Here is a 27328-nt window from a genome sequence, read left to right as displayed (position 1 = left end):
GTGACAATCATTGTCAGGAGGACACATTCCTCTACCCTCCTGATGTTACATGAACAGCGACTATCAAAGGTCCAAATAACTTGCTCTCTAGTCGGCCTCATAACTGCTGTCTAGGTATTTATGACAAGAGGAATACATCTGCCAAACACACCAAGTTATGTCTTCAAAAGGGGATTTTTTTGGCCAATTTCCTTGACTGGCATCTGCAAAAATTCCGAGGATGTTTATCTTTACATGCCAATGATAAATATGTGACAAAAGGAATTTTAATACAAAAATAAACATTAAGAAATTATATGCCAGTTACAGTGAAAGTCATTTTTAGATTTTGGAAGATTAGAAATGCAGCCTTTTTTTTAAACAATAAAAACTAAATACAGTTTGGAGCAAAATATTTTCACAATTCAATCATAATGCGTTTTTAGAAGCCCTTTACATCGATATTTGTTACTATTATTTTACATGGATAAGTTACATAACGTTTAGACGGCTTATCTCAATAATGATAAGACTGGGAAAACAACCATGTGAACAACAGCTGGATAAAGTCAAAGGTTGGGTTTTTAAATTGGCAGTGACACTGGCATGGAGGGTCAAATAATGTTCAGAAAAAATCCAGAGCATTTCACCCTCAGGCATGCACAAGTCCAATAAATCCACAAATGTATACATACAAAAGACTCCCCCTGTTGCATATATCGCAGCTTGGACGAAATTGGGGGAATATCGTGAAATATACAAAAGACTCCCCCCTGTTGCATATATCGCCGCTTGGACGAAATTGGGGGAATTTCCCTCCCCCCCAATTTTTGGAAGAATTGTCATTTTAATGGTTGCTATTCTGCCTAGGATGGATAGTGGGAGGTTCATCCAGCGGTAGAGATCATCATTTATTGTTTTCAGTAGTGGACTGAAAATAAGTCTGATCAGCTGACAGACTGAGGGACAACTTAATACCTAAATATAGAATTTTTGTAAGTTAAAGGTAGTCTTTCTAGTATTTTATATTTGGAAATATATTATTGTAAATTGTTAAAACTGTTCCAATTTTTAGATTACTAATTTGAGCATACTTATAGAAAACTATGTCATCGGCATAGAGCTTTACTCTACTGGTACCTGAATATAATACAGTGTCTCATCTATTTACAGTATATAGAAGTGAACTGAGGAGGACCTATAAGAGGGTGTTGTAAGTAACTTAGTTCTGTAAACAATTTTGGTGTTTATACATTTTTTTAGAGTGTCTTTGTTAAGATAGAAAGCACACACAAAAAACTTCATCCTCTTCATTTATTTTAGTCAAAATGAATTAGCATGGCACAAAGTGCCTTGGATTATCTGCCACAAGTTTCAAAACTGTGACCATTTTAACCTGGTTTATCTTTAATGCGAGTCTCATTAGAACAGCTGGTTGGAGGCTAACGTGGGATCCTGTCACACCAAGATTAAGCTGAAAATAGATTTTCTCACTGTTACACAAGAGGCAGGAAGCAAAGCAAATGAAGATTAGAGCGAGAAGGTGAAGGAAATCAGAGTCAGACATGAAATGAGAGCTAAAGAAAAAGAAGATACAAATGCTGTATAATTTAAGGGCCTGGGGCACTGTTGTCACTCAGTCTGTAGTACAGGCGCCCCATAAAAAGAGGTCACACACCAAAGCTCCAAGTTTTGGCCGTAATGCCTACAACCACCGCTCCCCCCTCAAAAAACAGTTTTCTTTCTTATTCTCAAAAATACCTTTTAGTTTGTGCTGACTCTGAAAGATCAGATGAGGCTGTCTCATCCTCGAGAAGGAAGAAATTAGATCAGCTAATCACAGACTGCCATGCTGCAGCACATTAGATAAAACAAATTGAGAAGGCGAGTTACATGTGCATGTCTGTGGCTCAAAGTTATGGAAGCCGCAAGCTGACTTGCATCCATACATTTTAATAACTCAATTTTCCTTTGATAACAGGTAATTTCCAGTTGTCTACCAAGATCACAACTTATTTATCAGGCTATCTACCTACAGGTAGATAGGTAGATAAAAAGTTAATTTCAGTAGTTTTGTTGAGGCCTCGACTTATTTGTTTTATTATCTCTGGATCTGTCATTATGTTGCATTAATGTATCTCATTCTCTCAGGATAACAGAGCTTGTTCTCTTGGGAAAACAGGATACTTTTTTGCTGATGTAAGTAACAAAACAATAAGCTGTTCACTGTGATAGGCCAGATCGCAACATGCCATGCTGCCATTGCAATAATGAAGTAAGTTAAGCAAATTTCTTTTGAAACTTTGGGGGAGATAAAAAAAAAACCAAAAACCACCAGAGATCTCTAGAAAAAAACAGAAATTTCTTCGTATTTCAGGAAAATGTAAATAAATAAAAATGTCGGGCTTCCTTTTAAAATACAGGAACAGGTGTGGAGTCAAAATTGGTTGTATTTGTTTGTATGAAAGAGTTTGGTGCTAATGTAACAACACAAACTGGTAGCAGTTAGACATTTACCAAATGATTCGCATCACGTTCATATTAAACATTTTATTCATACAGTGCTTGTCCCATTTACTGTGAGCTTATCGCCGTGTCACATGAGTTGAAATTAGGTTTTGAGTCATAAGGTTCAGGTTAAACGATTTCTCTTCTTCAAAGTTACGTACTTAACTTAATAACAAAAAAAACACATGACCTAGTCTACACATCTACCAGCTTCAAATGACTTAAAAATAAGTCTGATGTCATTGTCTCCAAAAGACAATCACGTCCTACTTTGACTTGAATTCAATTTGTGTCATCAGTGTGAACATACCCACTTAAAAAAACCCAACAATACATCTTGAGAAGCAGAATTTTGAAATCAAGGCTTTATTCTCTTTTTAAAGCTGTTTTTATGCGTCTCCACTTAAATCAGTATTTTCCATACAAGTTATTTTATTCTTCTAACTTCTGTATACAATCAGGTTATCTTAAAATTAAGATCAGAAACCCAAATAAACCCTTTTAGTAGTCCTGCAACGATTTCTCATGCTGATGGGTTATAGTAACCGTAACTGTTGTTGCTCTGTAGTGCAGTGATGTCCTCTTGAGGCTGCTTTGGTCAGTCACAGTAAAAGATTTACAGTGAGTTCAAGCTCAGAGTTCATGAAGTTGATAGACAACTAACAGCCTCCTCAAAAAAGAAGTGTGTATGATAGCTGTAGAATTAAAAAAAAAATTCACACAGCATTTATTATTGAATGAAAACTTCAAGAGTGACATTTCTCTAAAATGTTTGAGCTGCTTTTTTTTGTCATGGTTCTATTTTTTACAGGGTATCTATGTCCACCAAATATTCAAAATGTGACCTATGAAAAGCGTTTTCCTTATCGGTTTAGTCCAAGACTTAATTTTGTTTAAATATGCTAATAAAATCAATAATGCATGCATGATTTAATTTGAATTTTAAGTGAAATTGAGTGCTAAGAAGCAGCAAAGAAACCAAGGTTTCAGTGGAAAGGCCTCAAGAAAAACATGCTTATACTGGGCCTGCATGTTTTGCAAACACTTGTTTGTTTTAAATCAAGTGCATGATGAATATGAGTAAATCCTTACAGATATACCCATCCAGTCACGATTCAGGAATAAGACACGTCCACATTTATTGAGCTTTTTTTTCTTTGCTTATACCTTAGCAAGTGTGTGTTGAGAAATAACCACTAGATGGAGTTAAAGAGCACTGTTTTACATAATGGTGGTGCCACTGTACACTGTTCACAACTTGACAATGTGAAACTTTGATTTTACATGAAGAACAAACTATAAATAGCCTGAGTTATTGGTTGTAGTGTGACTCTCCGGGGCAGAGCATAAACAGCCATTCATGGTTCCCTCTTTACCTTGCTCATGTGTATTGTCTCCATGCAATTCTATGTGATTCAGTCCTGTAGATGCTTAAAGACCGCCTTTTTTTTTTTTAGAGAACTTGTTTGTAGGAGGGCTCTGTTAGCTTCTCTTCTGCTATGGTGCCTAAAGAGCTAGGGACATATAGGTCTCTTTGCAGCATCTCTGCAGATTTCCTTTGCAGAAATGCTGCACTCATTTGTTCGTAAATGTGTGCAGATTTAATGCAATGTGTGCTTTAATCAATATGTTTTCAAATAACACATACTGGAGTTTTAGATTGAGTAAAGTGAGTTATACGTAGCAGACTTTTGTTTTTCCTTCTTTGTTTTTTTTTGTTTTTTTGTTGTTGTTCTTGTTTGTGTGGCTGCTGTGTGGTTTGTGGGTGTTCAGCCCTTGAACACCCACTCACTCAGCCCTCACTCTACCATCTGCACAATGTTTTTTTCGCTGCGGAAGTCATGCAAATGTGGTGTGTGTGTGTGTGTGTGTGGTTAAAGTGAAAGAATGAAACAGGAAAGAAAGAAAGGAGGGCAACAACATGTGCAACGTGTGATGGAAACACAAAGCTCATCCAGGGCCAAAGAGACAGATCAACAAAGAGAGGGGTGGAAAAAAGGAAGATGGAGGTGACCTAAGTAGGGGAGCCTTCCGACCGGTCCGCATTACGCCATCGTGTGCTTCTCTTTCTCCTTCCTCCTCACCTCCTCCTTCATTGTCTCCACACGGCCTCCTCTCTCCTCTGTCTTTGTCTGCTTCTTTCTTTCCTTCTTTTTTGTCATTTTACAGTTTGTCCCCTTCCCTCCTTCCCCCCTCTATCTCATTTCTTCTTCTCCCTCTGTTCTCGACTCCCTCTCAGTGACCGCTGTGATGACCTTTGTGACACAGTTTTCCTAAAACTCTCTCCACTCTTAAAACAAAAAAAAGGGAGTCTTCGGTTTCTGTCGGCTTAACAAGGTCACATTCTTTCACACACATACATGAAGAGGGTTAAATAGGGTACACACAAATAACGAGCCACACATATTCAGCCCCTTATACATTTTGAAATCATGAGGCTGCATGGCCTGTTGGATTTTGGAGCATCTATGGAGGGCAACGAAGATTTGTGCGTTTTTGCAATGATTTGGTTGATTGTGCCAAACGTAAACCGGTATTGGTAAATCGGTTTGTTATGAAAGGCTCGTCGTGATCAGTTGGGATTACCTAACAGTACACAGCACTTAAACTGAACTTGTGTTCTTTGTTATTTTCGGACCTTAAGAAACGTGTTACTGTGTATGAGTTTTAGTGGTAAGTAAGTAGTGTTGTATTCAAGACCGTGCCGAGACCAAGACATACCCGAGGGGTTGAGACCGAGTCAAGACCAAGACCAAGACCAAAGCAGGGCGAGACCGAGACAAGTCCCAGACCATAGATATAAATGAAAAATCATCAGGGACTCAGGGATTTTTAGATCTGATAGTGAAGGACGTTTGTCCACAAAAAAATAACCCAAGACGAGTACAATTCAGAATGGTCTTGTTGTCAATTCCATCTAGATTTCGTTCTCTACAAAAATGCTCAAAACTTCAGTATGGGTTCAGCTCATATAAAGAATTGTTTCTACTTAAAGGCTTCATATGTGATTTTTCACACTTAAATATAATATAAATCAAGTATATCCTCTGAAACTAACTCTGTGAGTCATGACTGTCTACAATGGGTGTAACACCTGAGTCCCACTGTCTGTGATGTTTTCAGAGTTTTCAGAGTCCTATCTTCACTTTGTTTACATCGTCGGGACGGCCGGCTGACTCCTCCCCTCGTGTATAAAAGTTGTTTAATTGAGGGACTAGAGAAAAGAAGAATAACATACTGTACTCACTGCTTAACTGTGTTTCTAGATCACGCTCATTTCAGGTAAATTTACATGCAGTGTGAAGATACGAGCACAATAAAGATCGGTAGCATTAGCATGCTAACACAACAATGCACCGCGAGTTGTTTTGGTTTCATGCTGGTGCTCAAGGGCGACATCTGCTGGATCAAAAAATCGCATATAAAGCCTTTAATCAGAAATGACCAATGCTTCAAGTCCTACCCTGAAAGTTCTTTTACTTTTTGAAAATACAACCCCTCAACCAGACTTACAGGGGAAAAGATGACCATGTAAATTAAATATGATTCTGATACCTGTGGTTGTGTCCCTTAGCAATGAGTTCCTCGAAAGGTTCCTGGTCCCTGGGGACAGTTTCTGCAGTGGAAATGCAGCTTTTGTTTAGCTCTTCAGAAACACTCTCTGAGCATAACAACAATATTGATGTGTTTGTTTTCTTCGATGAGCTGCTTTGTGACTTCAGGTGAAGCTACCACCCAGGGAGCCGTGTCTGACCCCGAACCCGCCAGGAGACACATCCTTACGAAATCCTCACCAAGAGGTAAACACACTCGTATAATGCGGGCCCCCATGGATGCAGGGCCTCATCTCTCCGGATGATGGGAGCCCCAAACTCTGCAGGACAGGAGAGGGTGTTGAAGGAGAACAACACCCCCTGACAGCTCGGAGGGGCCCCCACAGATTGATGTGCTTGTGAAACCTGCCGGGCCAAATATTGCACAGCTCTCGGTTTATTGTGCGGTGCGTCCCAGCTGCAGATTCATGCGTCTGAGGCCCGCCTGCAGACTCTCATCTGAACATACGGTAAATTTAACTCCAGCCAAAATAGAGTTAAAAGGCAGTCTTTGAATGACAAGTTGGCCTTTAGAATAAAAAAAACACTCTTTTAAGCTTCTATAGGGGTATAGACTAACTCTATGGGGAGTTTGACCGTAGATTTTATTATACTGGTACACATACCAGTGGGGGATTGAATATATAACTTGAACATACCTGCATGTAAGGACTATGTAAGGACTGAAATAATTATGATTACCACAACCATAATGTAAGTTTAATAATGATTGTTTAGTTCAGTAAACAAAATCCCTCAGAATCTCAAAACTAACCAGGTTAACTGGAAGGGTCAAGAAGAGTTCAATTGTGGTTTTAAATGAAAATACAGCAACAATGCAGGAGTTTCAAGGATTTAATGAAATCATATGAGAACAAACCAAATAAATCACCAAGTCGTCAGTAAAGAAAATCACTCAATGGTATAAATCGACGTATTTATTGAGATTTACTTCACTGTAACAGCTGCTGTCATTACAATATACCGTCCAATGGCCACAACTTGGACTTCTTTTCAAAACCCAATTTTTCAATGTGCTATGGTAATTTATATACATAATAATAATGCCATATATATCTATAAACAAAAACTAAAGTCTTGCAAGTCAACACTGAGATTTAATTTGAACGCTGCCTTTTTTAGAATCTCCATCTTTATAAATGTTTTGACCTCGTTAAAATTAATTTAGGGTGTCTCAACAGTGTTAGAAGAATGATTTAAAAAAGTAACCCAATAGGCGAAGTGAGGCAGAACAATATTAAAGTATTATCCTTAAAATGTGTAAAAATCATTAATCAGAAAAAACCTTCAGACGCAGACATGCATCCATACATTTTATTTCCTCTGTTTTCTAGGGATAACACGTAATTTCTGCTTGTTTTCTAGAAATCTTAAACGTACTTATGTCGTATACGAGTTTTTAAAGCAAAACAAACAAACATAGAAATTGGCTTAACCTACCTCATGCACAATGGCAGCATGGCAAGTTGTGGTCTGGCCAATCACAGCGACCAACCGGTTGATTGTTTTCCAGATAGCCAGAATTTTCACAAGAGTACAAGCTTTGTTATCTCAAGGTAATAAAATACATGAAACCAAGTAATCTTTAGAAAGGCCTCACATTTCACAAGACGATGAGCTTTCTTTTTGTGTAACTTTAAAAGTACTGAAAGTTGTCAAACTAATGAACTCCCAACAAAAGGAGAAAAAAGGACTACAACAGTTGAATGAAACGGAGTAGAATTAAAGAGGAAAATGTACATATTTAAATACTGTTACATAAAAGAGCCTTAAAGGTTGTAAAGTAACTTTGTTTTTGCACATCAGAGAAGACATTTAAAATGTATTCCTCCACAGGTCCAGTGTTTCGGAGTGATATTTGTTACTTAGCTGAATTAATTCATCCTTGTGCTGTTCATTCACAGCAGGCCCATGTGTACTCGCCTATACACCAGCGAGCCCCCCAAACCCCCCACCCAGCAGGCGGACATGGCACAGCCTCACAGAGATGCACCGACATTACACATTCAGTGTGCAGTGCAGTGGCCAACGCAAAACTGCAGGGAGCCAAGCGCACAAGAAAAAGAGCCCTGTTTTGTTTCCATGTCTTTGATTTGTAAATACCTCCGTCGCAGTGCCACAACTTCCCTGCTTGTATCTCATAACCATCAAAGATTTACATGAGAAAGTTGACAAAGGCTGAAACAGCGGAGGAGGCCTCGCAACAAAGAGGCCCATTTATGTTGTACAGTGAGGGAGAGACTCGGAGAGGGAGGGTAGGAGGAGAAGCTGGGAGGAGAGTTGAATTAATGAATTAAAAATGTCGTGAAACAGCGGCTGGGGGAATAGTTTGGGGGTTTATATAGAGAGGCCTTCAGGGGGGGTCCAGGAGGAGTGGACATCGCAGGCTTCTTTAACTTCTCTCCGTCCGAGCTCTCAGACAGGGATCCCTCTCCGCTCCACATGAGAGAAGAAGCGCTCATCTGATTACATAATGATCCAGTGACAGTGAGCCAGAACCGGTACTTCCAGTACCAGCGTGCTGGGAGACACTCACTGACCACTGGCCTTTCTTCTTCTTCTTCTTCTTCTTCTCCGTTTCATTTTTTCTGACTCTTGTTCTCTTTTTAAAAACTACAATAACAATGGCGTAGAGGGACCGCGGAAGAAAACAATGCAAACAATGTGATGTCAGAGTGTGAGGTGGTTTGAAACATGCTTGAGCTGTCAACAAGTGCGTGTAATTCAAAACTGTGAAATTTCTCCTTTTTTTTTTTTGTACGGTATCTGTTTTTTTTTCTTCACATGTCTGCTGGACAGTGAAATTACTCAAATCTTCAGGTTGCCAGTCTGAGGTCAAAGTGAACTTCTGTTGTCATCAGAAAAGGTAAGAGACATTGAAACATTGTAAAATCATTTCTTGCAATGTATTCTTCTTATTAGTTTTATATTGATTTACTTATTTTTAGATAGCCATCCATAGGCAACTTCAGTTTCCTCAAATGTTTCCAACCAAAAATCTGTACAACCTCCTGTTGAGCACTTGTGCTGAATCTTTTCTCATGCGCCACTGCATCTGTTATTTTCCTTTAATGCTGCAACCGGGAATACTCCTCTAACATCCCAATATATATGTCTGTGAAATGTTTTTGTGTCTTTTTCCCCCTATATGGGTTGTGGGAATTATCAAAGCAAACATACTGTCTATGATTGGTTGAGGTCAAAATTCAAACAGGTCTTGCAGCGTCTGTCATGTTGTGTTTACACTGCGGAGGGATATTCATAGACAGAAACAATGGTGGAAGCTCCACTGTGAAATCTGGATCACTGTGTCTGACTGCTACATAGCTTCTTCTGGTGCTTTAATATTAAAACCCAACGTTAATTAATGGACAGTTTGAGTTCAAGATAAGACTGGGATTAACATCAATTTGACTCAAAAAGTTGAACTAAGCATCCTGTGCATTCTCTGCATGGACACCAATTATGAATTATGATTCTTAACAGCTGTATGACTTACAATTAAAAGAGGTAAAAACATTGGTACTTGAGAAGATGCTACACAAGAACATTAACTTTAGAAGTTGTAATACAGAACTCAAAATGTAAGAGGCTTCATACAAATCACAGTGGAGAGAGCAGTTGTTTGGACTCCAAACACACAGAACGTCTTGGCTCGGAAGCCTTTAGTCAAAACAAATCTCGTCTTCTCATTGAGGAATCCTCGTCAGTACGTCAACAGCAGTAGACCGAGTCAGATTTACAGCAGAGGGACGAAGAGACGTTTGGCTACTAGAAGAAAGTAAAAGTCAGACTTGAATTACAGCCCGGTGACAAAACAGCATGCTCTGTGTGCTCGCATTGTTTCATTTAGGTCAACGCCGTAACTCTTCCACTACTAATTCTGGACTGAGGAAGAGAAGACGAGTGGCAAAGGGACATTTTTAGATGGATGTGTGGACAGACGGCTGGATACAGACATATTTAGACCAACCAGGATGGTTACTGGTTCCATTTAGTACCTGTTGTTACATTCCTAATTAGGACGTAAAAACCACAGTTCAAATACACTGTAAGTGAAAGTTGCAGTGGCAGAGAACTTTTGTACTGCAGATTAGTAATATATATTTGCGGAAATAAATAGCAGCATTGATAACAAATTGATATAGAGTAGGTGAAAATGAGGGCACTATTGTGCGTCAAAGTATTTGTCGAATGGTCAAACAGAATCTTAAACCCTTTCCCCCTACACCTCTCCAAAGTCAGAACAATAGAAAAAAGAACAACCTGAAAGTGATGCCAACTTTATCCTGTCATTCAAAGCCTATATCATGTTTTATTCAAGTGTTTTATTTGCGATACAAACAATGCAATACTCTAACACAGTGGTTCTCAACTGGTGGGTCGGGACCCAAAAGTGGGTCGCTGGGCCATTTTCAATGGGTCACGAATGTGTCAAAAAACTCGATGAAGCGCTTTTTTAGTTTCCTTCAGTTTCTTTGTTCAATCACGCTTTGTACCGTCTGAGGTCCGAACTTTACCATTCTTTCTCTAAATAAATCGGAATGATTGAAAAATGTAAGAAATTTTGACATGAAGGAGTAGTTGGTGGGTCCTGAGGATAATCCAGTTGAGAACCACTGCTTTAGCAAATATGCAAAAAGAGTGCATTTTTTATTCCCGTTTGAAAAACTATGAATGATTGCAGCTCATCTTAAATATTTTGACAAGGTTTGGTGCAATTTCAGAACGGAAAGGTGCTATCAATTCTGCCTTCAGATGTGGTTGGATGGAACATCATACCAACTTTCAATGTTTATTTTAATGATACTGACACCTACATGCATACAAACATTTCTCTTCAGAGAGTAATTTACGAATCTACAAAGCTTGGTAAATTATGAATCAAACATCACATTCTTATGTTAAAACATGGTTAAGCCATGTTTCTGGGACTTTTAACCAGACTTTTAGAGGCTTTTAAAATTGTAGGTGAAGCTACATCTTGGCACGCTCCCAAAGTAAGGTTAGATTCTCTTCTTCCTAAGCAGCTCCTGACAAGAAAACACTGTTGTAATGTTTTCTCCTTGCTATTCTTTTATAGAGAAGAATCAAGGTAACATACTGCTGCCATGCACGAGTAAGCTAGTTTGGTCACTATACGGCCAAGATGCTCTTTTTATGAATTCATATTTGTGACAGACTTGTTGGTAGAAGTTCCGATGTCCTTCTCAAACATGTTGACGTGTTTCTGATATTTAGACGTATGGCAGACTTTCTGACTGCTGAGGTCTGCAATAGTGATTCATACTGCATGAGCTAGCGATAGCATGGATAGCCAAGATACATGATTGGTGTAAAGATGTTCAAAATGGGTTTAAGAGAAGCTCTCTTTGTTAATGAAATTGTCTGATACTCATTCACTGCATACATATAGAGACCCATTGACAAAACAGTGTCTCATTTGTACAACAGTGTGTCCTGCTTAGTTTGGCTGGGAAAAGTTTGTGGTTTTTCACGTCTTGTGTTGGCTGAGCAGATGCCTTCTTGGCGTGAACTATGTTGATGTTTAGACAATCCTTTCAGTCCAGTGCGGAGGCCGCTGTGGCATGGACACTGGTCACAGCCATTCAGGCTTTGGTGTATTGAGTCTTTTCAGCAGTGTACTGGCTGCAGGGAGTTCTTTATGGCTGTGGATACTGGACAGGGAGAACTGGTTGGAAGGGATTACTCTCTCCTCTGGAATACTAATGACCGTCTTTTGTCACCAATCTATTTCCTCCACTTTTACCCAAAGTACCCCTTCCTCTCTCCTTCACCATCCATTTCTCTCCCTCTTCCTTTTTCACTCCCTTTGTCACCCGAAACCAATTTACCCTCTCTTCTTCCTCCCATCTCTGCCTCCTCAAAATGTCAAGCACTGCATACTCACACACGATCAAACAGGACACACACACACACACACACACACACACACACACACACACACACACACACACACACACACACACACACACACACACACACACACACTTTACGCTCCGTACCGCTCTCCTCTGCCTGTCTAACTTGTTCTCTTTTTCACTCACTCGCTCATCCAGTCGTATTTTTCAATGGTGGCTTTTGTCCCTTTCATCTCTTGGAAAACAAAGGATTCTTGTGCGCACAGGACAGAGGGAAGGAGAGGGATGGAGAGCCGGACAGATAGGAAGAGATCTCTAACCTTGAGTGTGGCTGTCAAATGAGTGGAAAAAGTCATGAGAGCGAGTCAATCTTTTTGAAAATCAGACTGAGGCACTTAACAAATATTGTTTTGGCTATACTAACATTGATATAACTTTCTATTACAAATGTAGAACTAGTAATAGTACAAAGTGTTGAAGTACAAGGTTAGAAATAATCTATATTTGTCCATTAGCCACACGTTAACGACCAAACCTGAGAATAAATAAATGCAGCTAACAAATATTTCCAGCCACACTGTTGTCCAAAAACTCAGAATGACAAAAAAATAGCCCCATGTATTTGAAAATAAATACGACTACTTATTTTCTTTGTAAGCATGGGATAAAGGATGACGACTAATGTGAGAAAACTCACTGTGAACAAACTGCCCACAGAACATTTTACTACGTTTACATGCAGTCACTAAAAGTCAATTTATTGTCCTTTTCAGGAGTTTAATTTGTAAGTTTTAGTCAGACTATTATTTTTAGTCCAACTAAAACTGGATCTTCAGACTGAAATTCTACTAAGTTGAATGTCTGGAAGTCAAACACACCTGGATAGTGCCGATAGGGATTGATTTACTCTTGCATGTATAGGCCCCTATACATCAAATTGACCCAAACTGGAGGCATTGTTGCCCATGCACCACAGTCCCCTTCAGATATCACTATGGGCTAGAGGGATAGCCTGCATCGTATTGGTACCAAAAGTAAAGCAGAGAGCATGTAAGAAATGTACAATGCTGTAAAATTGTTCGTGTTTTCACTGTTTGACATTCTACCAGTTTGTCACATGCTAACTTGTTAGCTGTTAGCGAGGTCCGTTGCAGAGTCGGACATACCTCCATCAATGCATTGATTCTCCCAGGGTGCATCTATACTTGGAGAAGGACACCGTAGTCCAATAAAAAGGCCTTATCGAGCTGTTACCGTAGCTCGTGCATGCTAACGTACTGACTATCATTCATCCTAAAAGTAACAATGTTAAAACCATTCATTTAACAGAGTGCCACAGACTGGCCAGACTGTCCGAAATATTGTGAGGTTTGGTTTGGGTCTTTTCATGTTTTATAGTTAATACCAAAAATAAAGACAAACTCCAGCTATAACTAACCCTAATTGTAGAAACTATTGCTAGATTCACCATGTTGTCTGCAAGGTGACAGCTTTGAAAACCAAACATTCCTCCGGACAAAAACGGTATTGTATCATATTCCAGCTGTTCAAAAGGTCTATACAACCAATACATGAGTGTGTGTGTTTACTGTACGTGTAGGCAGGAGCTTTGCCGGGTTCAGAGTTCAGCTGGAGATGGACACGGCCAATCACATGGGCCTCCTGTTGACCCCGCCTCCCTCCCTTCTCTCCCCCTCCACATCTTAGTATTCAGAGCACAGACATCAACAACAGATCTCTATTCATTCACTCAGTGTGAGCTCCAGCGTGGAGGGAGGAGAGAGAAGGGTCAGAAAGGACAGGAAAGGACAGAGCATATCAGATCGCCCTGCTTCTTTGGCTTTTGTTTGTGTTGTGTTTTTTGGTTTTGTTGTATTCACTCCGGAAAGCAGAGGCAGTTCGACACAAAAGGGTCTATTTAGTCAACAGTGAGTGAGAGAGAGAGAGAGAAAGAGTGCGAAAAGAAGGATGTGGACGAAGAGAAACTGAAGCTCAGTTAAGGGGAAAACTGCTAAGGGTGTAAAAGGAACAACTCACATAGTGACAATAAGTGTCCATGGCACCCAAGAGTTGGATAGTGGGCTACCATTGTGGTAATGTACTGCTAACTCTTTGACATCCACAAACACTTCACCACCATTCTCTGACAAGGGCAGTCTCATGACACTGAGCTGAGTTTGCAAACAATCATTCATTCGAGTTAACCGTATTTGAAATTAAAACCAGGGTGCTTGAACCTGACATCAAGTGGATGTCGGGCCGTTCTGTACGCACATCATGGCCCAACACCTTCCTCCAACCTGGTTTGTAGTTGTGTATAGAGTCTAAGCAGAGCAGAGGCCTCAACTTTAGTAACGTGGCCATGCCTCTATAAGCATAATAGTTGTGTGCTTTTTCTTGGTGATATTTGAAAGATAGTTTGACCATGCATTCATCCAAATAGAAAAAAATTGGGAAAATCTTTCCAAGGAGTTGTGGTGCTCCATCCCCTAAAGAGATTTGTACAACCAAAGTCAAGGGACATTGAGGCTGTTTTGCTAACACATGGTGGCCCAACACCTTACTTATGCGCTCTGATTTGTAATTCTACTAGGCCTTGACTAAGTTACATTCCTATGTTGGTGTAAGCGTTCTACTTGTGTACATTTTCTTTGCTGATATGCAAATACACTGCAAAAATGCTATCATTGATGGGGTTTGTACTACACGTTGATTAGCTTTTTTTCAACTATTTTGAACTTCCAATTATGGTGACTAAAACTTAACTGGTCATGTCGTAGTTTGAGAAAATACATCTTAAAAAAAGTTACTGATCACTGAAATGCACAAACTATGCACACAACATTTGGCAATAGACATTGTAGTTGGCAATCATCTTTAAAATGTTAACTTCATTTGGATGCAAATAAGCTTCAGCAGCTAGCTACATGCTAGCATCAGTGTCTCCATAGTTTCAGTTAAATGCTAGACCAGCTCAGTAACAACTTTGAAGTGCATCGTCCCAGCAAAGTACATTTCTTGTAAGATGCAAGTCAGGCAAAGGCACTGACATTGATTGACAAGGTCTGTCTAGCAGTAGGCATCCAAGTTTGTCCCATTGATCCTAAGTGGTGTTAAGGTCTGGGCTTTGTGCAGATCAATCATGTTTTTTTCCTCAACCTAACTAGAAGAACCATGTCCTCATTAACACTGGTATGGATGGATGGGGATTTTACGCCATAGCTAACAATTAACAAAAAACACTTGCTGCAAATGCTGCAAAATAGAGGTTTCTATTCAAGCAACAGCAGACCAAAAAGAAAAGGGTGGACTATAAAATCAGTTTCACTAAAACGGAATAGGTTGACTCATTTCAAGATCTCGGCTTTCTTGATTCAAATTGTAAGGCTTCTCTTTGGTGTTCCTTTCCACGTGGGATAACACCTACCAATGTCTCGTCATCTCAATTCAGTAGCCGTCTCGTGTAACCAACACATGAATGAGCCTGCACTTTCGGGCTTTTAATTTGAAAGAGCAGCTGTGCCTTCATGCTGAAAGAGGGCTTTTATTTTGACAAGGCCAGCTGCCTCCAGTGAAAGGAGAAAAGGGGCTTAAATGGACCACTGTGGACAGCCAGAACACTGTCAAGTAAAAAAAAAAAGTGTTTTTAATCCCCTTCTCCTTCTTCTTCTCGCCCCAAATGTTCCACCACGTAATTTTTCTCATTCATCTGGTTTTTTTAAATGTTCTGTCTTTTATACTTTACACGCATCCTGCACCTTTTCATTAACATTCACCTGCTGTTCGCTTGACGTTACTGTCTATAGAACTGGTAACCTTCTTGCTCGCTGTCTTACCTCTCTTTGTCTTTTCATGTATACCCCCTTTACCCACTCGTCTCCTCCTTACCTCCTGTTGTCTCCTCTTTCTGTCTCCAACCCCCTGTAGCACCAGCCATGACCTCAGCCACGCCACCCTCCTCTGAGGGCTCCTCTCCTCAGAAAGTATGCCACTCCCAGACACAGACTGACATCACCAAGCCCCTTCTGGGCTCCACAGGAGGGACTTCAGGTACTGTTGCAGGTGCTGGAGGAAAGGAAACCGTAGGGCCCAATGCTCTCCGAAGGAGGCGCAGAGTCCTCTCCAAAGATGGACGAAGCAATGTACGAATTGAGCATGTAAGCGGACGTGGGGCGCTGTACCTCCGGGACCTCTGGACAACTTTCTTGGACATGCAATGGCGCTACAAGTTCTTCCTCTTCTCTGCCACCTTTGCCGGGACCTGGTTTGTGTTTGGAGTGCTTTGGTACCTGGTGGCAATGGTACATGGAGATCTTCTAGGTAAGGAGGATGATGGAGCTTCATCGTTAGTCATCTTTTCACAATAAGTTATCAAATAAGATTTTCTTAAAATGTTTTAGAGAGTTTAACACTGTCATAATAGCAATAATATTGCTGTTTGGTTTTTAGTCACTTGTCTTTTTCTTTGCAATACTAGTTTGTGAGTACAAAATGAATGAAATGTGGTCATCAGAGAATGAAGTCAAATGATTTGGTGGCCCCCTGACTTTTTGTCTTATGCCAAAAGCCGGTAAAATATCCTAAAGATCAAGATCCACAGGATGGATTAGTAAATGTTTTTTACATTGACCTTGACATTTGTTTTCCCCAAGAGAATAGATCACACAGGCATTGGTGGACCCACAACTTTTTTCCTGGTACCCCCATGTCATTGACGTTTACTGTTTCAGTGAATTATCTCAGCAACTATTGGATAGATTGCAATAAATATATTAAAGGCTTCCATATTCCCCTAATGTGACTTTACATCTAGCGCAATCATCATCACCAAAATGTAAGGTGTTGCGCCACTGTTGTTGTTGAACTCGTACCTGCTAAATTAAGCTCAGTCCAGTTAACATGGACAGTATTTATATTTAGTGTTTTAAAAATCAAATTTAAGCATGCAACCATGTTAAGCCAAGATCTGAGTTTAAATGCCTCTTGTTATTGTGTCCTCGCTGACAGGACTTGCACTGTTGCAGTACGATTCTGCATTCATCTGCTAGTCCTATTGCTTTAAAAGACCAGAAAACAAAGTTAAAGAAGAACTTCCTTTATCCATGTCCTTTGACTTTCTGTAATTAAATAACCCACAAAGTACAAGTACTTTTTTGTCAATGTGTAAACAATGAAAACACAGGATTACAGTTTTCAACAAGCATGAGAAAGACCACAACACTGAGAGAGGAAACAAAGTGTTCCTTGATCATTTGTTTTAAACCCCCCCAACCCCATGATCTTCTGTTCTTCCTCCAGAATTTGACCCCCCCTCCAACCATACTCCATGTGTAATGGAGGTGAAGACCCTGACAGGAGCCTTCCTCTTCTCTCTGGAGTCTCAAACCACAATTGGCTATGGTTTCCGGTGCATCACCGAAGAGTGTCCTATGGCCATTATACTGCTCATCTTTCAGCTGGTCATCACCATGGTGATGGAGATCTTCATCACTGGTACCTTTCTCGCTAAGGTAGTCAGTTTCAAGATTGGAGTGAATCAATAAATTGCAGGGTGTGATTGTTAAAGTGATAAAAAAAGTAAAAGTCACATACTGTTGGATATAAATGGCACGCGTTCAACTGTTTTCTACCATTGTGATGCAATTAACTGAAACGGAAACATTTAAAATAATGGCTTAAATTGAGGGGTCAAGGCTAAATGTCTTGCAAGGTAGAGTAGAAATATAAAGTACCATTAGAATGGTAGCCAAATTGGAAATATTGACCTTTATGTTTGTAGTTAAATAGATTATTGCAGTAAATATAGGGCTACTTAATTACATAGAACTAAGATTGTCATGTAGTACAAAACCTATATTAAATTTATTTAGTTTGATATTTGTATGTATTCTAGCAGATTCGTTTAATAATTGCTCACTTTTTATACTACTTGAGTCAGTCAAAACAGAGTGAACACACACAGTTATACATTATGTGTCTATGGCACTTACTTCCAAGCTTGGTAATGGTTTGAAGAAATAATGTGATGGACCTATTGAAAGGGGACACATGGATGGTGTACTGTACTGTTATGTTATGTTCAGCCGGGGAGAGGCTGGTTCAAACAAAAAAATGCCAGGGCCAAATTTTCTTCCCAGTCCTACGCTGACCTGGACTCAACCCTCTTCTATATGAAGCTTTATGTTTGACGCTGTTTATTCCAATTGCTGGGATTGTAGAGTGAAAAGTCTGTACAAAAACTTGCTATGATCTCCCCTAAAAGTATCTTTAAATGCATTAATTGTTGCATTAAAGCTCTCAGCAACTTCTCGGTTATCAGTTATGTTTACAGATTGTCACCTTGTTGATTATTACAATCTTATCTGTCAAAAGCAAGGTTGTTTAAACAGTTGTAGTCTAACAATCCTTCCAGAAAGACGAAGTGATAAGCCCTGTAGATGATTACTTAGGGTAATGAGAAGTGTTTATGGTATGTAGAAACAGTAATTTTTATTTATTTATTTATTTTTGACAAGACTTTGACTTGTTTTCCTCCTCTTGTAGGTAGCTCGTCCCAAGAAGAGAGGCGAGACTGTCAAGTTTAGTCAACATGCTGTTGTGTCTAATTACGAGGGTCGGCCTTGCCTCATGATCCGCGTGGCCAACATGCGCAAAAGCCTGCTGTTAGGATGCCAGGTAAGGAAGTGACACATGGGTGTTATTCAGTTCAAAAGGTGTGGTTGATGGCAACGTTGGATTTTTCCCCCAATCAGTATTTAATTAAGTTGAAACATCTATTGTTTTTTATACAGGTTACACCCCCCTTAGTGACTGGGCATGTCAATTAATGCCATACTTAAGGATATTGGCCATTGCAGGTATTAAACCTGGGGCCTTTTGGTTACAGGATACCTTCTGCTACCTCTTGGCTTCATTTACTGACTCCATCTTGGCTCCCAGGTGACGGGGAAGTTGCTTCAGACGTCCTTGACAAAGGAGGGTGAGACGGTGCGGCTGGACCAGCGCAATGTACCTTTCCAGGTGGATACTTCCAGCGACAGCCCCTTCCTCATCATCCCCCTGACTTTCTACCATATCATTGACGACAACAGCCCCCTGAGGGCCTGGGCAGCTAAAGGTAGATCATGGCTGTCATTTTAAGTTCATTGGCCGGTACACTACTCCTTATGTGTCACACAAAACTGTAGTTCATAAGTTTGTAGTAACTTAGATAAGACCAAAGGACTATTTATAAGGGTCACGTCATGCCATACTAAGCAAGGTCAGAAACAAAATTAAAAACAGTATTTATCCAGTTTTTACATTCAACATTTTGACCAGGATGAAGTGTAGCGATGCAATGTTAACCAAAAAATGCAAAAGTCATTTGACAATAAACAGTATTTGGTTATTAGGTTAGCTGATCAAAAACAGCACACAGACAGGTGACGACTCTACCAATTTAGCTACAGCCGCCCCGGTAGCTGGGATTTATAGGTTAGCACAAGGGTGTCCAAAGTGCGGCCCGAGGGCCATTTGCGGCCCTTGAGGGGATTTTTTGCGGCTCGTGACTTCAAATGAAGAATCAGAAGATTTTGATTAAGATTGGCACATTAGCTTATTTTTCTTTTTCATGTTAACAAGGGCTGAACAATATTCCTAAAATAGAAAATGTTCAGTAACATGTATGTTGTTGTTTTTTTTTAAATCTACAGCTTTTACTATTTTCCACATTTTTTTGTAAACTATGAAAAAAAACGTATGCAAACAAGCGGACTGTTGTTTTACCATTTAATGACCTGAGCTAAATGCAGAAAGCTTTTCCAAAAAAATGAACCATGTCACAGGCTTGATTCTGAGAAAAAAACAAATAAAGTAGGAAGAAGAAATCAAAATATTTGATTTCCTTTTATTGAAGGGTTTCTTTAGCGAGCCTTTTGATTCTGATCTACAAAGCCTTACTATTTTTTCAACTATATTTTAAAAAATAAAACCTCTGGCCCGTGAACGATTCTAACACGACAATTTTGGCCCGCAAGAAAAAAAAAGTTTGGACACCACTGGGTTAGCAGATGAAACTATATCAAGTGAAAATCTGGCTTTTTTGGAGTAATCCTTCAAATTGAAATTGCTTGGTCTTTACTATTTTCATATGAAATTTGAACAATCATAGTTCAATATCTTCAGAATAGAATAACTGTATATACAGTACATTCAGTGAGTATGGCTCTGTAGGTGTGATGGTATTTACAGTCATGTGCTGCGTGCTTGCCTGCCTCTAACTGTCCAGAGCCGGGCTGGTTCGGCGCTGAAGGAGAGGGTTTCATTCTGGCTGGAATGTGTGTGAGAGAGATCGCCAGAGACACCCCTCATTAGAGCACAATGCTGTACAGTCTGGGGTGCTGACACGAAGCCTGCGCAGATCCACTTACAGCAGCACAGACCTCTTAGCACTACAGTCTCAAAGACATCAGTGCTGTCGGGCTCTGATCGCTGCATTATCTACACTCGCAAATCTGTCCATGGCCTCACGTGACACATTGGGTTTCTGTTGTATTATCAGTTCCTTTTTATGCCTTCTAATAACAGAACTGTTGTCATTGTTACATCTTTAGCAGTCACATCCTTTCCTGTCAACTATATGATCAGACTTTCTGAAATGTTTCTTGAACTTCCTGTTATTGCAACAGTTTCCATGTATAAGGGACTACATTACAGCACTCATTATTCAGTCAAAAAGTAATCCCTAATCTGAGTGGCAACTGTAATTGTAGCCAGATTTGCCGACCGGTCTCCAGTGTTGCTGAATCAACATGGCTTCCTGGGTTAGGGTTAGGAAGTAATGCCAACATAAAGATAAAGCAGTGGTATAAAACCTCCTGTTCTATCTTGAAATTCGCCGTTCTCTGTGTGTAAGGGATCTACATTTAACTATTTCCTACATCAACCATATCACCTAAAAACTAAAAAAAACAGTCTTGGATGCTTTGCGAAACACAATCTATTTTATAAAAAAGGGCATGTCGAGGGGATATGTATCTATGTCACTTATTTCTAACAAATGAGATAAATGTTAACTTCAATTTGATAAGACATTTGGCCCTTAATCCTTTTTTTCCAGTATGTGTGCCTTACATGAACAAATAGATTACTCACTTGAAAATAGGTTGAAAGTTAGATTGGTGTCCTTTATAGACATTTAAAAAGTCTGCAGTTCTTGGTCACTACGGTCATGACCAAGCCCACTATGGTTTTTAGCGCCAAAGTGTTATTTAGACGGAAATGTACAGCTATAAAAAATATAAAAAATACTGAAGACAAACTTCAGGTGCAACACCGTGGTATCTTTTTGGCATCATGTGGATCTCAGAATGATGAGGGCAGGATGTGGTGGGTTTGATCTGTCATACAGGTTGTTGTGAATACACCTACTGCGTAAAAACGCAACAGATAACAAAACTTTCTGTGACCTATGGCTGAAAAAAATGCTAGATGTTTGAGAAAGGTCAATGTTATCTTCCATTATGGCCTTTAAGCTCTCATGATAAGCTTTAGCTTGCTCAAGGAAGATAAGCATATAACACATACCTCTGGTTGCTAACAAATATTGACTCATTTATCTTTATGAATTAGTCACTGTTTGTTGAGTTTAATGAATGTGAAAACCAACCCCCAAAACAGAAAGAGTTTAACAAGACTTGAAAATGACAGACATGTGCTACAAGCTATTTTAGGCTGGAGTAAACTGTTTTTTGCTAACTGCTAACATTGTTTGGCTAACATGCATTCACTGCTAAATATGGCAAAGCTCAAAATGTTAAGCAGGTTAAAGGCTTTACATGTCTGTGGTCTTCTTCAAATATTAACTGGAAGTGATGCAATCAAGCAAGCAAGTTAGCAATGTTCAGCTAGTTTCATTTTTTCTCAAGTAAGATGGTTCAACGAACGTGACAATCTGTTGCTTTTTCATAAACCACTTCCTGGGTTCTAATTCTGCTAAATTTTGTTATTTTGTATATTTTTAAAATGTGCAGAGGGAGCAATCAGAAGTCATGCCAAAAAATAGATTTTAAAAAATAACATGAAGAGGTGTTAGCTTAACATTTTTACATGCTAACACGTTCTAATTAGCACAACACAATGTAAAGCTAGGGCTGAAAGGAATGCCATGCATTTGTCAGGTATTTTGATTTGTAAACAAACAGACGCAATACATACAAATTCAGAGAACTACTCAAGTTAATACAATTGTAAGGGGCCTTTTAATGTGTGTACAGAATTTCAGTCCTGGACAATTTGCTCAAAAACACAAAAGGGGCCGTGTGGAGTTTTGGTAGAGAAGTGTGAAAATTGGAGAAATGTACAGATTCTGTGGTATATGTCCATAACTCCATACACAAACTGTCCTCAGAGGAAAATGTGATCCCTGTTACACTGTTTGAAGATAAAATGTGAGAAGTTATGGTGGTGGGTCCACAACAGTGAAACTGTAACTCTCCTGGTAGCTTTTTTAGCTTTAAACAGGTTCCCTTTTCCTTTCAATAAAGTTTGTGCATTTAGTTCAGAAAATATAGCATAGAATTGTTTTACTTCTCCGACTTCCAAATTTCACCACCAAATCTACATAGTGCACCTTTAACCTCTTGCAGCGTCCTTCTTTATGCTGGGGAAAAAGTTTAACGGTTTCCCTTTCAGTAGTCATACCGAAGCGGTTGACCACGGCTCCAACCGAGGGGTCGTGCCATCACCATAGAGCCCTGCTGCTAAAGATGCTAGGAGGACTCACGAGAGAAATGCAAACGGATCTCTTTGAACCGCCTACAACAAGTTTAAATAGAGAATCCCTCAAGTTTCTCAGAGTGTCAAAGCAGTTGCGAAACCTGGTGTTTTCACTCTATTGGGAGCGTAACTGGGTCTGGGTTAGGGGAAGGACTGTTTGGACAGATGACACGGTCTACATTCTGAGTGAGGCCTGTTGATGCAGGTGTGCGATTGTTTGAGTGCATATGTCTTCAAGTGTGTCCTTCGGGATGTGGGGGTAGTGCGTAGATGAATGACAAGGATATTCTGCATATTCTTAAAAATATGTCAGACATTCTGATTGGACAGCTTCCAACACGCAAACTATACTTCTCATTGTATAGTTTAAAACACATGGCAGCTCTTGCTTTTATTGTTGTGTTTTCACATTTCAGGGATCAGTTCTGTTTGTGTTTGTGTCTGCTAAATCCGGTCAAGTGTTTGTGGAGAGAGTCTGTAAGTGGAATGTTTCTTCTGTTTTGGAAAAACATGTTTACTGTATCTGCATTTTATAGAATTAACTGCATGGAAACAGGTAAATACTTATTTAGGGGTTGCTTTGGAAAATTAAGTGGCTGTAGATAAATTCTCCTTCCTCCTCTAGGTGGTGGTTGGACAGACCCCGAGCTGGCCGACTTTGAACTGCTGGTGATCATGAGCGCCACTGTTGAGCCGACCTCCGCCACCTGTCAGGTTCGAACGTCCTACCTTCCTGATGAGATCCTCTGGGGCTATGAGTTTCCCCCCGTGGTCTCCCTGTCTCCCTCAGGAAAATACGTGGCCGATTTTGCCTTCTTCGACAAAGTGGCCAAAACCAAAACCCCGCCCCTCTTCAAGCAGGCCCTTCCACCGAGCCCGCCATCACAGGCGTCCCGCTACCATGGCAAGGGCAAGGAGGATGGAATGGACCCGGAGAAGATGCGCCTGGAGGAGAGCTACAGAGGGGAGGAGAAGGGGCGAGAAAGGGGTCGGATCAGAGATAGCAGCCCACTGAGTGTGAGAATAAGTAATGTGTGAATAAGAGAAAGAGATGAGGAGGTTGCATAAAGCGGATGTGAAACTGAGATGACCAAAAGAGGAAGAACAAACTCATGCAGATAAACATCTGAATCATACAGCACGCCTACACACTTTTTCGGTTTGTGGAGATTAAACACCTGCCTTGTCTTTGCACAAACCACACTATCACAAGGCCTGTTGACGACAGACACATGAACTTTACAGGATGCACGTTACAAAGTCAACATTTACGAATGAAGAACACAATATCAAGTCCTCCAGTGATGCATTTTGTAAACTTGATTCATTTTTCATTGTGAAACGGACTTGATGTACTGCAAACACTGAAATAAATCTTCATCTTGTAAGGTCAGTTATGTCTATATAACGAGGACATGGTAATAAGAATATTTCAACCTGAGTATCTCAAGAAAAGTGTACTCAATTTAAAGAAAAATAAATTTCTATTGGATCCAGGTTAAAATATTCTCACCACTTTGTGTTTTTTTTAACCTTTTTATAGAAAATAGGAAGTTTGCCATCAACAAACCGACTTGATAAGATGCATTTTGCAGTGAAGTTGAACTTTTGATATGGACGGTCTTCACTGAATCAAAGTACTGTTTTCTTTCCATTTTTAATAACTTAAATACCTTCAACGGTTGGTGATGAAAAAAAAAAGGAACCATTATTTTTTTTAACAAAGGACTTTAAAGGAATGTATCATATTTTATGGGCATGATAGTTTCTAACACTGTTACTTGTTGCACTTGGAAATGTTGTGCTCCTCGATATGAATGTCCTTTATTGTTTATTCGAGTAAAGTAGTTAGTTATGTTACTAAAAGCACTTTAACTTTAAAAGAAAAGTGGCATTTCACATAAGGGGAATAACTGAACTAACTTGGATACTAAATGCAATGTGATTAAAAATAGATCTTCATGCTATGTTTGCTCGGAAATGGGTAATTTTGTGAATGTTATAACACTGTTTGTAAGAACCGTTTTACATGTCCATGTGCAGTATGTGTGTGTGTACCTCTGTACAGTGTGCAAAATATGTTTCCTACATTTTACATTTCCTGATGTACGACTGAATTTTCAACATGCCAATTTCTTTCTTTTTTTTCCATGCACAATGTTTGAATGCACACTTTCCAGTTGTATCCAATTTTACAGCTGTGTGTTTTTTTTAATGCTGTTGCTAAAGAAGTATTTGTGGATTCTACCAGACCATGACTAACACAAATGTAGATAATAATGACACGTTTTGCTTTCTTACTCTAGACAGAAATTTTAAGCAATGCATGAAAATTGAATCAAACAAAGGTACTTATTTGCTCAATTTCATTAGGATGAAATGAAGGAAGTATGAAAATTGAGGAAGTGAAAAGCATGCTATAAAAAAATCTGTAATATATTTTGTACCAGATGATCTTTTTGACATTTTTACAGAAATGATCTGCTGCTCCAGATAAAGCCAATTGAAAATATAAAAAAAAAAAAACAGAAAATATTCCATGATCTATGTCTGCTGAGAGACTGTGCTTGTTCATACTGAGAAGCCGACTGTGCCTAATGTATATGGATCAATCATTAAACTGGAAGCTCGTTGGTCTAACTGTTTAATAAGCACTTTGTAAGTGGCTCATTTAATAAATGTATTATTTACAACACTTCAATATGTGTGTGCATTGAACAAAGTGATTCCTTTGAAAACATCACTAACTTATCACTAAATCATCATCTAACTTTCTAACATACATGCATGAGAAGTATAATACAACATTTAACAGAAAACTTCTTAATAAGAAATCTACAACATAATAGACAACAACCTCGTTGAGCCTCGCTAGCATGGGCTAACAAACACAAATAAATATTTTATTTATGTTTACTTAAAGTGATGAGTGGGACTAAACATGGATGTTTTTAGGCCAGTCATTCGTAAGGGTCCATGCTCTGCTTATAAGCTCCGCCCACAATTGAATATGCCAATTTTAAAGAATTAAAGCCAGAGGGTCGTGTACCCCAAGTGGGCTACCAAGGTACTTCAGGTAATTTGCAAGAGTTCATAAATATTTCAATAAAAGCTTTTTATTGTTGAGTTTTATATCCTTCTGTTTGCATTTATTATTTTGTTTTAAAAATAGTAAGGTCCAGACAAGAAGTCCTAAAAACAAGCGTATTACAATGACTTGGTTGTGGCAAAAAGCATGTATAATTTCACAATAAATGTTGAAAATGGGGAATTTTCAAAAGTTATCGATTGGCACAAAGACATCAAGCTTAAAACATGAAATCAGTTTACAACACTCAGTTTCTGAATCTATTTTTTTCAATTTACACCAATATATGTAATAAAAAAAAAAAGGATAACTCTCTGTGTATATGAATTTATTAGATATATGTAGTTGGGCTCAAATAATTATAAATGAACAGTTACATGTCAGAGGTAAACATTTTCAGTAAAACAACAAAATAACAAACTGTACTTTTAATTCTTGGTTGTTATCGTGATTAAAGAGGAACATGGACCCCAGCAGAGCGGAAAAGGGTAGGTGTTAGAGGAAATGATTTAGGCAGCAGGCAAATATGCCAAACTTAAACTTTCCCCAATGGGAAATTCCAATGGGAAATTCTGGCTAATTCAGTGGAAATATTTAGTCATGACCGTGTCTGTTTAAATTCATGCTGACTGAAAACAAGTAGGCGATGCTAGTTTTTAGCCGGTAAGTTGGCAGGGGGTTAAGGGCCTTTCAGATAGATAGATAGATAGATATGTAGCCCAGTCTAAAATGTATCATTTCAGACAGTTAAATATGACAAAAAAAAAAAAAAAAAAAAAAATTATTTTATTTTTTATTTTTTTGTCTCGTCTTATTATTTTTACTATTATTATTAAGAGTATTACTAGTATTACTGTTAGGATTGTTTTTCTTGTTTTCGCTTTGTTTTTCTGTGTATGCATGGAGGCCTATGTATGCAGACATGCATGTATGTATGTGTTCATGTTGGTGGAGGGAAGGGATATGCTGACATTCTGTGTACGGTTTGTTGATCGTTGTATAACCATCACAAATAAAAAGATGATAAAAAAAGACAGTTAAATATGTTAAAATGTCATTTAAAAAGAAATACAAATGTTGACAAATAAATAAACAAGATAAATATGTCTATAACAGAGAGAAATGTCATGTTAACATGAGTTTATCTGACAATAATAAAATGAATTTTAAAGATATTGGTCTAGATCTAAATTACTAATATTACGTTTTATCTTATGTGGGTTGCACTAATGATAAAGGACAAATATGATATTAATTAGCCAAATTAAGTTAGTCAGTAAACAAGTATTTTACATTTATATTGTCTTACATATGCTAAAAATATGGTTGTTTCCGCATAGGCCAGATTTTAAATTTTTGCAAAGGCCAGAATTGAAATTTGACAGTCAATTGTGAAATCAGGTTTTGATCATCCCCCTTTTTTAAAGATGGCCATACAGTTTACCTTAGACGCAGCTGAAGGTGGCAGGTCGTAAACTGGTTGAGTTGATGTTCTAATT

The 27328-nt window shown here is 38.9% G+C and overlaps 1 protein-coding gene across 1 annotated transcript; it reads left to right on the top strand.

Annotated features, from left to right (window-relative positions):
* Positions 1-8434: 8434 nt before the first annotated feature.
* Positions 8435-25442, top strand: kcnj10a (potassium inwardly rectifying channel subfamily J member 10a). Its single transcript, XM_020640342.3, has 6 exons — positions 8435-8967; positions 15911-16303; positions 17282-17493; positions 18527-18658; positions 18923-19100; positions 23367-25442. Exons 2-6 carry the CDS (start codon positions 15919-15921, stop codon positions 23777-23779), a joined length of 1320 nt encoding a protein of 439 aa, XP_020495998.1. The 5' UTR covers positions 8435-8967; positions 15911-15918; the 3' UTR covers positions 23780-25442.
* The last annotated feature ends 1886 nt before the right edge of the window (positions 25443-27328 follow it).

Source organism: Labrus bergylta, chromosome 22 (genome assembly GCF_963930695.1).
Source record: "Labrus bergylta chromosome 22, fLabBer1.1, whole genome shotgun sequence".
NCBI classification, from domain to species: domain Eukaryota; kingdom Metazoa; phylum Chordata; class Actinopteri; order Labriformes; family Labridae; genus Labrus; species Labrus bergylta.
Note: the sequence above shows the minus strand (reverse complement) of the source record. Positions and strands in the feature narration are given on the sequence as shown.